At 46.2% G+C, this 15,618-nt stretch overlaps 1 protein-coding gene across 2 annotated transcripts; it reads right to left on the bottom strand.

The window, feature by feature from the left end:
* Positions 1-6,170: 6,170 nt before the first annotated feature.
* Positions 6,171-13,104, bottom strand: LOC136550741 (polyadenylate-binding protein RBP45-like). 2 transcript variants are annotated; one of them, XM_066542339.1, is made up of 7 exons: positions 12,725-13,104; positions 11,352-11,865; positions 7,412-7,464; positions 7,205-7,335; positions 6,847-6,943; positions 6,639-6,749; positions 6,171-6,503 (listed from the first exon to the last, which is right to left on the bottom strand). In XM_066542339.1, the coding sequence occupies exons 1-7, from the start codon at positions 12,908-12,910 to the stop codon at positions 6,501-6,503; spliced, it is 1,095 nt and encodes a 364-aa protein (XP_066398436.1). In that variant the 5' UTR covers positions 12,911-13,104; the 3' UTR covers positions 6,171-6,500. The 2 variants fall into 2 exon arrangements, 1 of the variants encoding a protein (XP_066398436.1); XR_010782359.1 differs by lacking the exon at positions 6,171-6,503 and having other exon boundaries at positions 6,847-6,932.
* Between the last annotated feature and the right edge of the window lie 2,514 nt (positions 13,105-15,618).

Genomic DNA, 15,618 nt, shown 5'->3' with positions numbered 1-15,618 from the left:
CGGGCCCGATCTACAGCATCGGGGGTGGCGGCGTAGTGGTCAAACGAGTAGGCCGGCCCAGTCACTCCGGCGTACTCAACCAGGCCAGGGAAGTGCTCCTTGCACAGAAGACCGGGGATGCCATTGACTTGGCATGTGTTACCACCTCCACTCGCTATAATCGTCCAGTTCCTGCCCAAGTGATTAAGAAAAATTATTAATTTCTATTTTGATTTTCAACATATCATATAAAGTAGTGATAACATCTAAAGTTACTTACTTTTCCCCCTCGGTTCGAATCAGCGGGCATCTCTCATGAGGTATCGGTCGCTGAGGGAGGCTTGTGGGACCTCACAAGTAGACGCTCGACGAACTAGAGAAAGCAGAACCCCCTGCTATCGCCTCATCCTCATCGTCCTCCTATGCCTCCTCATCGTCCTCCTATGCATCCTCCTGCACCTCCTCGGCATCCTCCTAGGGCACCTGCTCCTCCTCCTCCTCATGCGACGGGGCGGCAGGTGACGACTCCCTCCTGTGGCTGCTCCTCCTCCTACTCTCCCCTAGTGCAGCAGTCCTTGTCCTTCGGTACAAGGACGTTAGCTTCCTCATCCCACCACCCACCATCTTTGTTCAATCACCTACAATTAAAAAGAGTAAACCAATAAGCACAGATAAACAAGAAGTACTTAGAAATAGATGCAAAATAAACAAGACGTAATTACAAAATAACATAGTATTACATGTATTAGAAATAATCTTCATGATTGGAATTAGCTGGATCATAAGTCTCATCATCACTATCAATCATGTCGAAATAATCAATACTATCCGAATGAGCAATGTTGTCATTGTCATTGTCTAAATGTAATTACTCAAGCATTTGTAAGTCCTTCACATTTTGCACCTCATCTCCAGCGTCCTCTTCAATAACCATTTCATTGTCTACTTCCATTCTGATCATTTTGGTTAAGTCTATCTCAAACCTCCCTTCTAGTCCTTCTTCTTGAAAGAACTCTCTATCATATGTGTTTGGGTCTAAGTTGTAATCTTCATCGTTTGGGACAGGCACTTTACCGTGTGGCGATACCCTGTGCATAATATCTCAACCCTTAAGATGCCTTATGGTTTGACACGCATATGGGAGATAATAAACTTGCGTGGCCTGTTGGGCCACAATATAGACATCGTCTCCTGGTAAGACGGAATCATGTCGAATTTCGACTAGCCCAAGATTAGAATATGTCTGTCTCATTACTTCAAGATCAAACCAATGGTATTTGAATATGACGGGATTAAAAGGTTTGGAACCATGAAACTTGAGTTCGTATATTTCTTCAATTCTTCCATAATACTCGACCTCATCAACGCCAGGCGTAAAAACTCCGGAACTTGTGGTTCTTCGATTGGGCCGACTCTGCTTGTAGCTTGTTGTGCGAAAGCGATATTCATTCATGTCATAACCAGAAAATGACCTGACCCTATAGGCAAAGCCATCGGCAACCTGTCTTAACTCGGCACGCATAGACGCATCAATCACAGGCTCCATGAACACACCCATAATGTTCCCCGGGTGTCCAGGAATTATCAACGACAAGAATACGTTCTGTCATTGAAAGCATACGCCGGGGGGGGGGAGATTGAGGGGGATAACGAACACGGGCCAACATGTGTATGGGACAACCATCATTCTATAAGGATTGAACCCATCTATTGCTAGTGCAACACATACATTACGAGCCTCTTTAGCTTTCTCATGATGAATGCCATCAAAGTGGGTCCATGCTTCACCATCGGATGCATGTACCATCCTGTTAGGATTGTATCATTTGCCATTTTTGTGCCATGTCATCTGTTTCGCGGATTCCTCGGTCATGTATAGCCGTTGGATCCTCGGTATGAATGGAAGGTGCCGTAGGATTATCATGGGAATGTCAAGCTGCCTCTTCTGGCCATCACCAGAATCTACCTCTAGGAACCTAGAGGATTTACACTTTGGACAATACTTTGCTTTTACGTATTCTTTCCTAAATAGGACGCACCCCTTCGAGCAAGCATGTATCTGCTCATACGGCATCTTAAGTGCACGAAGGAGTTTCTGTGACTCGTGCATGCTCTTTGGCATAAGGTGACCCTCTGGAAGTAGGCTGCCAATAACTGTCAACATACCATCGAAGGTGTCTCGACTTAGGCTATACTGGGACTTTAACGCCATTATGTGTCCAATGGCATCCAGTTGAGAAACCTTTGTCTGGCCGTGAAGGGGTTTCTGTGCCACGGCAAACATGTCGTAGAACGCCTTTGCGGTTGCCTCTGGCTCCTCCTTCATATGTCCTTCAGCGAATTGTGCCTCGTGATAGTCATTTAACATGTCTGCTACCCCGGCATCAGCATCATAATCCTCGACGCGTGGTCTCACCACCTCCTCTCTCATATGATCGGCTTCACCATGGTAGACCCATCGGGTATAGTCTACCGTAAATCCATTCTTCCAAAGATGTTCCCCCATGACCTTCTTCGTTTGTCTTTTCCTATTGCACATTTACTGCATGGACAGCAAATTTTACTCGCTCCTTTAGCAGCCACGCCAAATGCTCATTCCAAGAAAGCATCGATCTTGTCGATCCATTCATTGGTGACCTGACCTTGACTTGCGCGGCCCGTGTACATCCACTCACGGTCCTCCATCCTCTAACATATATAGCGATGAGTAATATAAACATCAATTGCATCTACACGATGTTCCTACTATCTAATAGGTGAGGATAGGTCATAATCCCACGCGAGGATGCGTATGTGGGGTTAGTTTCCATGCTCTACTCCTATCCGTGATAGAATTTTGGTAGCACCTCCCCGCTGTTCTCCAAATACACATCCTGCCAGAGAGAGTGTGTATCCGGAGAACAACAGGGAGATGATGCCGAAACTCTGTCTCAGATCGGAACAAACCATGGAAACTAACCCCACCTACGCATCCACGGGCTGTCCAAAAAACGTGGACAATTCAAAACAGATATGGTTTTAGATATGGAAATATCTGCATATTTCCTACCGTATCTCTTTCGAACAGGAGACGCCTAACTGGGTTACATGATCTACGACCATGATACGAAAAGAGGGGTTATACCTAGGGCGGCGGTGGAGTTAGGCTAGCGAGGCCATGGCGGGTCGGTGCAGTGGCGAGGCAACGCGGTGTAGGTAGACCCGCAGCGGCGAGGAAGGCGATCGGGGTCGCCGAGGGACTCTGGCTCCGCTCCGACGGGCTCTTCTCTACAAAAAAGAAACATAAAACTGTCAATACAAAATTTCGGCAGCACCTCCCCTGCATGGTGAGATTTCCAAAACCTGCAAGAAAACCAACGGCACGATGGCCGACATGCACAAGATTATATCCAACCACATATATATAACAATGTCACAACCACTCCTACGACTACCACCACTGCTACTCTACCAGTACTACTACCGCAACTACTAGTAATACTACGATGACGACGATGGTAGGGCACACCTAGTGGGCGTCGTAGGGCGGCGGTGGTGAAGGGGCCAGAGCGTCGGTGGACAAGGCGATGGCTAGGGAAGCGCCGGGGACGGCGCGGGCGCGGCCGGCGGCGGCGCGGGCGCGGGTGACGGCGGGGCTGGAGCTAGCGGCGACGGCAGCACTGGCGCAGGCGTGCGTGCGGTGTGTGGGCCGGTTGGGCCAGGAGGTTAAATCCCCTCTTTGCCGAGTGCCCCCGATCTGGCACTCGGCAAAGTTTTTTTTATATTTTTTTAATTCTTTGCCGAGTGCCACCTGGCCAGGCACTCGGCAAAGAGGGGGTTTTTAATTTTTTTAAAAAAAATCTTTGCTAAGTGCCATAGGTCTTGACACTCGGCAAAGAGACTCCTTTGCCGAGTGTCTTCTCCTGACACTCGGCAAAGAGGCTCATTTGTCGAGTGTTATTTTTTGACACTCGACAAACCATATTTTTTTTACTTTTGACCTCCAAAGTTTTTCTGCAGTCCTCAGACAATACCTGGTACTCCATGTTCCAATGTGGCACATTTCTCGGATTTTTTCTATATTTCTTTAATTTATTTCATTTAATTGAATTTTCTTGGATAATTCAAATTATAACTGCTAGTCATTCGAATAATGAAAAAAATGAATGGAAAAATGATATTCATGTTATTTAGTATAATGTGAGGCCGTATCCAGGAACAGACCACCAATTTCGAACATCTTGTTCACGAAACATGACCACGAACTTGCGGTCGAGTTGTTTTTAAATTCTATAAAAAGCAAACGAAGTTCGAAAATCATGAAACTTGTCAAGATGTCAAGATATCATATGTGGAGGCTGTGATAAAAAATTGAGGAGGTTTCGCGCAAGTTGTCACATACGATGCTTGCAAACCGTTAACGGCGGCGGCCCTTTGCCGAGTGTTATTGTTTGACACTCGGCAAACCTGGTCTTTGCCGAGTGTTCGGCACTCAGCAAACCACCTTTTGTCGAGTGTCATTTGTTTGCCGAGTGCTTTCTCTCTGACACTCGACAAACAGCCTCTTTACCGAGTGTCCGATAAAAAACACTCGGCAAAGTCTAGGACACTCGGCAAAGAAGCCGTCGCCGGTAGTGAGGGCTTGCCTACCTCCATGTTGTTGAGGTTAGCCACTAAGGCTTAGAGATTTCCAGCCCTTCCTCGTTCTCAAGTCAAGAGACTTAACTCTTAAGATGAGGGGTAAGTTCACTAGCTTCAAGAGATGATTACAAACCTCTCGGGGCTGCCACACAAGTTGACAAGCACCACGAACGACGCTCTAGCCGGCTAGGAGCCAAGCTCCAAGAGTAACAAACACAACCGCCAGCCAAAACGTGAACCAAGTGCTCTTTTGAGTTGGGAATCAATGGAGCTTCTCTCTAATCGAGTTTTAGACCCTTTTTCCTCTAGGATTGATGGGGAAATCAATCTATTTGCTTGGGGGCTTGAGGTCAACAATGGAGGGAGAGAGAGAGCTCCTGCTCTGTTTTGGGCGTGCTCAAGTGAGGAAGAAGAGGCAGATGACCGTTGAGAAGGAAGGGGAAGGATATAAATACCCCCAGCCCCAACGGTCACTTAAGTCATAGGTAGCCGTTGGCGATGAAAGGGAAAATGTATATATACCCCAGCCCTAAATGGTCACCGCACCCAAGGGATTGGGCGAGACAGAGCTCACGGCCTCGAAGTCGAGCGAGACGGAGCCCGCACCAAGGGGTCGGGCGAGACGGAGCCCGCAACCTTGGGGTCGGGCAAGACCATTTAATACGTCTCGAGCCATCCGGGGAAGTCAGCGTGGACGCTAACTTTCTTGTGCCGTGACTCAAGTGCAGCAGTGTCTCTCTTCAGGTGCGACAGTGCCACACCACGCAAGACAGCAAGGGTAATAGTAAAGTGTAGACTGTCTTGGCTGTGAATCTAAGGATGCATGTGATTGTTAGAGCACTTGGTAGCACATATTAGCTTAAACATTGTGTCCCCCTTTATAGTACAGCTTTTCCTATACTCAAATTCAAAATATAAAAGAATTTAAACATCCTTTGAATTTGAAGCCATCTACATTTATAATTAGGAGCTCCTCTGTTTCGTGTAGCATCCTCGAATATAAATTTCCTGCATGTCATCTCGATAAATCTCATTAGTTCTCTAATTACGTGGTCATTATCATCAAAATCCACAATTATGGCTTGATTGCACTTTCAAAACTCTTTTTAAATCATCATTTGGAGAGTCATTTTAAAGAGGTTGCATCAGACTCTCTCTTTTCAAATCATTCCCCTCCAAATTAAAGGGATCCCCTAATCAAAGAGGTTGCATTAGGCTCTTTGTCCTCTCTCAGATTAGAAAATCATTCTCCTCCAAATTGAAGGGATGGATGCAACTGTTAATTTATTTAATCATCTCAATATTCTTACCAAAGCAGGCGAACGCTGCCAGGGGCCTGGGTAGGCTGAGACCAAGGTGCCACATATGCCCTCTCAAGGCAGTGTAGCCGAAACATCTGCACATACGCATGGGGTACCTGTTCGGCTTATCCAATATTCGGCTTGTTCGGCTTCTTTTTTTTAGCCGGCTTCTTTTTTTTAGCCGGAACAGTGTTTTTCTCTCACAACAATTCAGCCGAAACAGTGTTTTCAGCCAGTTTCAGCCGTTTCAGACCAGCGAACGGGGCCTCAACCTACAACTTGTTTCATTCAGGTGTTACAAGTAACTCGCTCTGAAGTCTGAACCCAAGTCATGACAGTAATATCCATGGCACAGCAAAACTCAGGCAAACCAAATCCTCTGTTTCAACAGGTTCATTCAAGGGGCCAAATTCTCAATGTCTGTAATAGCAACACTGTCGTCCCAGGCATCACAGGGGCCTCCGTCGTGGGATACAGCTGCAGCCGCAACGCAACCAAAGGAGGAAGCTATTTCCAAAAAAAAAAAAAGTGACAGTTTTCATCGACCAAAAATCCCTCTACATCTTGTTCCTTGTGACTGACATCTTTCTTCACATGATCTCACTGCACAAAGATATAATGTACTACTCATTATACTTGAATGAATCTCTGATACTCGACTTTATTACAAAAACAAATACAATGTATTAAAATCTCTGAAGACATACTTCTTCCTGATTCTAACCAAAAAAAATTTACCTGCACTGTGGGCAGCTGCTGTTGGTAATATCCATATCCTGGATGGCCTGTCTGAGCATAAGCATAGGGATCCTGAGGAGACCAACCGAAGCCGCCGCTATTCCTTTGAGCCTGCCCATATTTGTGCAGGAAGAGTATGCATGTAAACAAACACAACTTGGATGGAAATTAGCTTCTACGTAGCAAATAAACAAGCTACGGAAACTACCTGCTTCTCAGCAGAACGTTGACCCCATGAAATTTTTATGGCTTTACCTCCCAGTTGACTTCCATTTAGCATTCTAATGGCTTCCTCTGCAGATGCCCTAAAACACGTAAGTCAGTCCTCCCGCCCAAAACATGTGAGGGGGCTTTGCTGAGCCAGCTAAAAAGTTGCACGACACAGCCAAAGTTTAAATTCTTGCAATCACAAATTCTGCAGTTGCGGTTTGTGTACGAACCACATGTGACAAAAAAATTATAAGAGTTCTCATATAGCTTGAAGTCATGACGAGAAAATTGATCAGCTAGTTCACTGCAGATCCACCATCTACTGTTTGAAATTGCGATGACAGAAAACAGATTACCTGTTAGAGTATGTGACAAACCCACAGCCCTTCCCTGCTAATATCTTGACATCAATAAGCTCTCCATATGGACGAAAGGCTTGCATCATATCTTCATAAGTGACACTTTGGCCAAGTTGCCCAACAAATAGCTGCAAGCAATAAATACATCCTTATGTTAAATGTTCTTCCATCTGACTGCTTTCAAAAAGCGAAAAATGTACTCACCCTTGAATTGTTATCATGATAAGACTCAGTCCCTTGTTTGTTGTGGAAAAAATCTGCATATCACAAAAAAATCTGATTAAATGGTTCTATTGGGACGGCTACTTCAGGCTAACATAATAGTTACTAGCTACTCTGAATCTTGAATGAACAAGTATTTGTGATTAACCCAACAATACTCATGGACAATGTAATGCTAATGCATCTTATCCTATAATTCTAGATTTCTGACTGATCTGTATTTTATATTCATGCACCACAAGCCGAGTAGCAATAGACTAATACAATGCAATGCAGCAACATTACAAAAAGTGTACCGAAAATATCTGTATGTACTGTCTTAGCATTAAGCAATTTTTTTACGGTCAATGGAGGGGGAGAGAAACCTCCACCTGGAATATCATTGCATGGAGGCCCTTGTGACCAAATAACTTAAGTTTTTACAACACACACTGTATTTTGTTGCTTTATGAAACAAGGAAGAGCCAAAAGAAACAGAAACGACAATGCGGTACACAAAGACCACTCCTTGAACGAGAAATCTAAGTAGAGTGAACTGGCTCCACGGGCATGCTTATAATCCTTACTTTACTACTTACTAGGGGCTAAAAAAGTTCACACAAACCTAATGCGACAGCAGGAAAAATATATTAATGCTGGAGGGAAGCAACTCAGAGGAACAACCCTGTACAAAGATATATGCTTGAGGCATTGCAACTCAAGAAAACAACAACAACAACAACAAAGCCTTTAAGTCCCAAACAAGTTGGGGTAGGCTAGAGTTGAAACCCAACAGAAGCAATCAAGGTTCAGGCACGTGAATAGCTGTCTTCCAAGCACTCCTATCTAAGGCTAAGTCTTTGGGTATATTCCATCCTTTCAAGTCTCCTTTTATTGCCTCTACCCAAGTCAACTTCGGTCTTCCTCTGCCTCTCTTCACGTTACTATCCTGACTTAGGATTCCACTACGCACCGGTGCATCTGGAGGTCTCCGTTGCACATGTCCAAACCATCTCAAGCGGTGTTGGACAAGCTTTTCTTCAATTGGCGCTACCCCTAATCTCTCACGTATATCATCGTTCCGAACTCGATCCCTTCTTGTATGACCGCAAATCCAACGCAACATACGCATTTCCGCGACACTTAGCTGTTGAATATGTCGTCTTTTCGTAGGCCAACATTCTGCACCATACAACATAGCAGGTCTAATCGCCGTCCTATAAAACTTGCCTTTTAGCTTCTGTGGTACCCTTTTGTCACATAGGACACCAGACGCTTGCCGCCACTTCATCCACCCTGCTTTGATTCTATGGCTAACATCTTCATCAATATCCCCGTCCCTCTGTAGCATTGATCCTAAATATCGAAAGGTATCCTTCCTAGGCACTACTTGACCTTCCAAACTAACATCTTCCTCCTCCCGAGTAGTAGTGCCGAAGTCACATCTCATATACTCAGTTTTAGTTCTACTAAGTCTAAAACCTTTGGACTCCAAAGTCTCCCGCCATAACTCCAGTTTCTGATTCACTCCTGTCCGGCTTTCATCAACTAGCACTACATCGTCCGCGAAAAGCATACACCAAGGGATGTCCCCCTTGCATGTCCCTTGTGACCTCATCCATCACTAAAGCAAACAAATAAGGGCTCAAAGCTGACCCTTGATGTAGTCCTATCCTAATCGGGAAGTCATCCGTGTCTCCATCACTTGTTCGAACTCTAGTCACAACATTGCTGTACATGTCCTTAATGAGCCCGACGTACTTCGTTGGGACTTTATGTTTGTCCAACGCCCACCACATAACATTCCTTGGTATTTTATCATAAGCCTTCTCTAAGTCAATAAAAACCATGTGTAGGTCCTTCTTCTTCTCCCTATACCGCTCCATAACTTGTCTTATTAAGAAAATGGCTTCCATGGTTGACCTTTCGGGCATAAAACCAAATTGGTTCATAGAGACCCGCGTTATTGCTCTCAAGCGATGCTCGATAACTCTCTCCCATATCTTCATAGTATGGCTCATCAACTTAATTCCTCGATAATTTGTACAACTTTGAATATCCCCTTTATTCTTGTAGATCGGTACCAATATACTTCTCCTCCACTCATCAGGCATCTTGTTCGATCGAAAAATATGGTTGAACAGCTTGGTTAACCATACTATAGCTATGTCCCCGAGGCATTTCCACACCTCGATTGGGATACCATCCGGTCCCATCGCCTTACCTTATTTCATCCTTTTCAACGCCTCTCTGACCTCAGATTCTTGGATTCTCCGCACAAAGCGCCTATTCGTGTCATCAAAAGAGTCATCCAACTGAAAGATTGTGTCCATATTCTCACCATTGAACAATTTGTCAAAATACTCTTGCCATCGATGTCGGATCTCATCCCCCTTTACCAAGAGATGCTCCCTTTCATTCTTAATGCACTTAACTTGGTTGAAGTCCCGTGTCTTTCTCTCACGAGCCCTAGCCATCCTATAAATGTCCTTCTCTCCTTCCTTCGTACTCAAATGTTGGTAAAGATCCTCGTACGCTCTACCCTTTGCCACACTTACAGCTCACTTTGCAGTCTTCTTTGCCACCTTATACTTCTCTATGTTGTCCACACTCCTGTCATGGTACAAGCGTCTATAGCATTCTTTCTTCTCCTTAATAGCCCTTTGGACTTCCTCGTTCCACCACCAAGTATCTTTAGCCTCACGTCCCCTTCCTTTGGTTACTCCACACACCTCTGAGGCTACCTTCCAAATGTTGGTTGCCATCTTGTCCCACATATTGTTTATGTCGTCTTCTTCCTTCCAAGAGCCCCCTTTGATAACCCTTTCCCTAAATACCTCTGACGTCTCCCCTTTCAGTTTCCACCACTTTGTTCTTTCAATCTTAGCTTGTTTATCCCTACGGGCACGCATCTGAAAACAAAAATATGCCACCAAAAGCTTATGTTGAGAAACAACACACTCCCCTGGTATCACCTTGCAATCCAAGCATGCTCGTTTGTCCTTTCTTCTTGCGAGGACAAAGTCAATCTGACTACAGTGTTGTCCGCTACTGAAGGTCACTAGATGAGATTCTCTCTTTCTAAAGAAAGTGTTGGCTATCATCAGGTCAAAAGCTACCGCGAAGTCTAGAGCTTCCTCCCCCTCCTGATTCCTACTACCATACCCAAAACCTCCATGAACTGCCTCGAAACCTGCGCTTGTAGTACCTACATGCCCATTAAGATCTCCTCCTATAAAAAGCTTCTCACTACTAGGTATAGCTCTAACCAGGTCATCTAAGTCTTCCCAGAACTGTCTCTTAGCACTCTCGTCGAGGCCTACTTGGGGGGCATGCGCACTAATTACGTTCAAGACCATATCACCAACGACAAGCTTGACTAAGATAATCCTATCTCCTTGCCTTCTCACTCCCACCACACCATTCTTGAGGCTCTTATCAATCAAAACTCCTACTCCATTTCTATTCGCGATTGTCCCTGTATACCAAAGCTTGAAACCTGTATTGTCCACCTCCTTCGCCTTCTGACCCTTCCATTTAGTCTCTTGAACGCATAATATATTTACACGCCTCCTAGTCGCGGTATCAACTAATTCTCTTAACTTACCTGTAAGTGACCCTACATTCCAACTACCTAAACGGATCCTAGTTGGTTCGACTAGCTTCCTTACCCTTCGCACCCGTCGACTCTGATGTGAAGACCCTTGCTTATTTTTCACTACACCCGGGCGCCGATGTAGCGCGCCACTAAGGAAGCGACGACCCGATCCTTGGTTACTTGACACCATGCCCAGATCACGACACGGCGTGTCACGGGGGTGACGACCCGGCCCTTGCCCATTTAACACCATACCCGGGTTCCGATATGGCGAACTCAAGAAAACAAAGGAAGTCAAAATTAAAGAAGCTAAACCGCAGATTACTTAGTCATATGGGTACGTACTTTTCTTGTTGGGAACAGGTCCAATCCGCATAGGCCTGGTAGAACAGTAGGCTCCATTCATTTCTGTCAGTGCCTGTGTCTGCTCATTGACATCTCCAAACTGAACAAAGCCAAAGCATTTTGACCGACCAGTGAACCTGTCAAAGATAATTTTTGCGCTCTTCACTGATGGGTAGCGGGTCTTGAACAGATGGTGTAGCATGTATTCTGTGACATCATAGGACAAGTCCCCAACAAATATGGAATGCTCAGAAGAGGAATCGTCGTCGGCGTGCCTCTGAGGCGCATCCTGCTGTATGGCCGGGTCGAGCTTGAAATCTGGATCATGGAGTTTCTCGGTAGAAGGCTGTTGAGTGGCCCAGTTGAGCTTGAAATCTCGAACAGCGTTAGGCATCTTCTGACCATTGTAAGACTTGAGAATCTGAGCAGCGGCGGTATGGTCAGCAAATTTGAGAAAGCCAAAACCCTCTGATTGCCCAGTCTGCTTGCTCCGTCTGATGACAACGGAAAGAAGCTGCATCACAGGAACCGAAGATGTTGAGGGAACAAGTGGAAATTGGGAGTCGTGATAGGGTAATAGTAATAATAATAATGAGGAGGAGGAGGAGGAAACATAGGTGGAACACTAATAGCAATCTACGTGCTACTGCAGTGCAAAACATCAATGCTGAGGTTCAGGGTATTGGTATCACAATGAAAGGAAAACAGGGGAGGATAATACTCCAATTTGGGCAGGCGTGATAGATGATAGTACTAGTACAGTAGTAATAAGGAGGTAATTACAGTAGAGGTGGAGTGGCAGTAGTAGTATATTAATCAATCAATTACATATAAACGGGGGAAATTGACGATGGATGAGTCACATGGTTGGCACAAAACTAGACTAGAACTGAGAGCATATATCAATATATATGTGTGCACGACACCCATGAGGAAAGCGACGGCCATTAAATAAATGAACAAATCAATCAATGCAGTGGCTTTGACTTTGAGACGATTAGGCCACAATCCTGTGGCTTGGGTTAAACTACTAGTGCATTGCCGCAGCGACACGAAAAGAAAGAATGAATAAACAAATACTCCCAGTAAAAAACACAACTTGACTGCTTGCTTATGCAGGGGGTGTTCCTTCCTAGACGCACAACTAGTAGTTGCTAGGATTATTTAAAAAAAAAATGAGCACATGAGAATTTGAGGAAGCCCCAGGCCCCATCGCAACGGTAGCGCGAATTGGGTGGGCAAGTCAAGCGCACCGCGCACACCAGCACCAAACGGATACGGATGATGATCGAACAAACAGCACAGCAATATATATATAGTAGATTGATCGAATCGAAGTGGGGGGCGGGGACGGGGGCGGGAGCGGGACGGACCTCGGGCGAGGTGGTGAAGCAGGCGTAGAGGTAGTCCTCGTCCATCCAGTGCAGCAGGCCGCCTATCCAGAGCGAGCGGGGCCCGGCCCCGTCGGAGGAGGCGGAGGAGTCGGGCGCCAGCTGGGGTGTCGCGTGGTAGTGGTAGGGCGGCGCGTCGGCCCAGCTGAGCGGGTGCGGCGAAGCCATAGCCGTGGCGGGGTGGTTGGTGGCTGGGTGGCTAACACGAGCGGAGCGCGGAGGGAGGGAGGATCAAACCCTAGGCATTGATGAGTTGAGCTCCTACTCCGCCGCCGCCGCCGCCGCCGCCGCCGCGACTCTTTTCTTCGTCTCGTCTCACGGGGACACGGGTGTCGGGTTCACGGAACGCCCGCCGGCCTGCCTGCCTGCCTGCCTGCCAGCCACCTGGACTTTATACGGCGTGCGGATGCGGATGCCCCCTCCGTCCGTCTCCGTTGAAGGTGATTGTTTTTTTTCGTACATCACCGTTTTTTTAGGCATGGAATTTGTGAAGGTCTGTTTGAATCCACTGTGATTACGATGATCAGCTCAAACAATTTAATTACAATTTCACGTATATCGTATAATACATATAATAATGCAATGCACCTTTCTTCTTGGTCTCTCTTTTATTATTTATAAAAGAAAAAAAATGGGAGCTCATCATAAAAAATCGGATATCTAGCATACGAAAGAGTAATAATAAACTAACTGGTCAGTTTATTCAAAACGTCAGCGTAACACCCTGTTTTCTCATCCGGCTTCTACTTTGCTTGTTTTTAGCACTGTTTGGAGTGGTTTTCACGATATTTCTATTGAGCATTGCAGTAGAGATGCAAACCGTGTAGCGGATGAGTTGGCAAAGCAAGCTATGCAAACCAAGACATATTGTATTTGGGACGATGAATCCCCTAGCTTTATTCTTGAGTGTGTGCTAAATGATGTAACTGTCTTTAATAATTAATAAAGCTCGCGATTTGCATTGTCAAAAAAAAGGAAGGTTTTAGAGTCCACTCCTGCTATGCGCTAACTGAATCCATAGAAAAGGGTTAGAAATCTTAAGTATTGACTGCGGTATTTAGGAATGTAAATGATACATTTTTTTTTACCATTTGCACCTAACTACTAGACATGATCATCTCAAATATCTAAAATCTTGAATTCCTGGTCACATTAGACATGCTATTATAGCAATGTTAGAAAACCTCGCAAGTTATGAAGCGCTCGGCTCACAGCCAGAGGTCGCAGCATCACGTCGCAGGTTCCTACCAAAAGTTAGTCGCATGTTTGGTTTGCTCCTTGAGTTGCGATGCCGCCAGCCCTTATCATACGCGCCTAGTTCATTTTTCGCATCACAGTTTGCTAAATGTCTGACATATCATTTGTCCACCGTACTTTTAGTGTACTTTTAGTGTACTTTTAGTGTGTCCGCTTCTCCCGCAGGGCATCTATAGGCGAGCACCAAATAGGCCTTACTGCGGCAATCTCACAAGTGTTACAAGGCCACCAAAGTTAAAAGCGAAATGCACAAGGGAAGAACCCATGGTTTGTCCTAGCAAAGCTAGTCTGTTTGGTAAAGTTCTTAATTATTAGCTTCCACTCTTTAATTTTCGATACCGTGACTCTGATGGGACCAGACAACAAGTAATTCTAGTGCACATTAAATAGTGAACAGTTGAGAGGTGGCCCCGTTCACTTTGCTTTAAAAACAAACCAAAACATTGTTCCGGCTAATTTGTTTGAGAGAAAAATACTGTTCCGATTAAAAAAAGAAGCTGAAAAATACGGATTATAAGAGAAGTGAACAGAGCCAGTATATTTTTAAAAAAGCCAAGTGTAAATAGAGAACGGATTCTCATCCGACATCATTTAAATCTATGTGAATTTTTATTATTTAAGAGCATCGTTAAATGCCCGAACAAAGATATGATCCAAAGTGGCGCCTGGGGTCTTGGGCTTTAATTAATTTTATTTAATTTTATACGAGGACAGACAGGGATGATAGACGTTCAGTTAATCTTACCCGTCTTGTAATGTCACAAAAGTCCGGCATGTTAGGCAGGTGAGGGTCATTTTCGGTGAAAATGTAAATTTGTCCAAGCTAGGTAGGCACCACCGCACAGTTTTATGTGTATGGATCGCCGCGCGTTGACAATTTTCTCTTGTCAATCAAGCACGCTAATGTTGACTCCTGATTTTTCTCTTCTCGCAAAGGATCTTATTACCACGCACTCCCACCACGCAAAGATGACCATTCGGACTGCTCGCGGGCCCGTGCCAGGCACGGCCCCGTAGGGCATGGCACGGCAGAGCACGACGGGTCGTCGGGCCATGCTGCCCCAGTCCACCGTGCTTAGCCCACGGCCCAGGCACGGCTCGTTGGGCCACTTTCCGTGCCGGGCCGATCCGGAAAGCACGACCTTTTTAACAGGTCAGGCCGGCCCGAGGCCCGTATCAGCAGGAAAGGAAGAGAGGACGAAGGAGACGAGGTCCTCAGATCGACGGTGGCGGCGACAGCGGGTGCCCAGGGGGAGGAGAGAGAGAGCAAGGCGGGGGAGGGGAGGCTGTCGGCGCGAGCTGCTCGAGTCGCGGGAGGTGGCGGGCTGGCGGCGACCGCCGGATCCGGTGGCAGGAGCCAGGAGGAGGATGGATGAGGCCGAATCTGTGGAGGATGGAGGAGGCCGCCCGCTCGACGCTGCTGTTGCTGCCGAGCTCGACGCCGCCGCAACAACGCTCGACACTGCGTCACTGCCGCCGTCAGGAGGCCGTGAGGGAGGGAGAGGTCGTCCGCGCCGCGTTGCGGGAGGAAGACGAGGCGTGCGGTTGCGGGCTTGTGGCGCGGGGGAGGGGACTGCGCGGGGCGCCGGCGGCGGGGAGGGGGAGGGGAAGGGAGTTAG

The sequence above is a fragment of the Miscanthus floridulus genome, chromosome 4, assembly GCF_019320115.1.
Source record: "Miscanthus floridulus cultivar M001 chromosome 4, ASM1932011v1, whole genome shotgun sequence".
NCBI classification, from domain to species: Eukaryota; Viridiplantae; Streptophyta; class Magnoliopsida; order Poales; family Poaceae; genus Miscanthus; species Miscanthus floridulus.
The sequence above is the reverse complement of the archived record's forward strand: the minus strand, read 5'-3'. Positions and strand labels throughout refer to the sequence as shown.

What these genes read in the sequence shown, in the direction of transcription:
- LOC136550741 (XM_066542339.1), bottom strand. Translation starts at nt 12,910, where the DNA reads ATGGCTTCGCCGCACCCGCTCAGCTGGGCCGACGCGCCGCCCTACCAC. An exon ending in ACCTGTTCCCAACAAGAAAA is followed by an intron (nt 7,465 to 11,351) that starts GTACGTACCCAT and finishes TGTGATATGCAG; the next exon opens with ATTTTTTCCACAACAAACAA. An exon ending in TTTGTCACATACTCTAACAG is followed by an intron (nt 6,944 to 7,204) that starts GTAATCTGTTTT and finishes TACGTGTTTTAG; the next exon opens with GGCATCTGCAGAGGAAGCCA.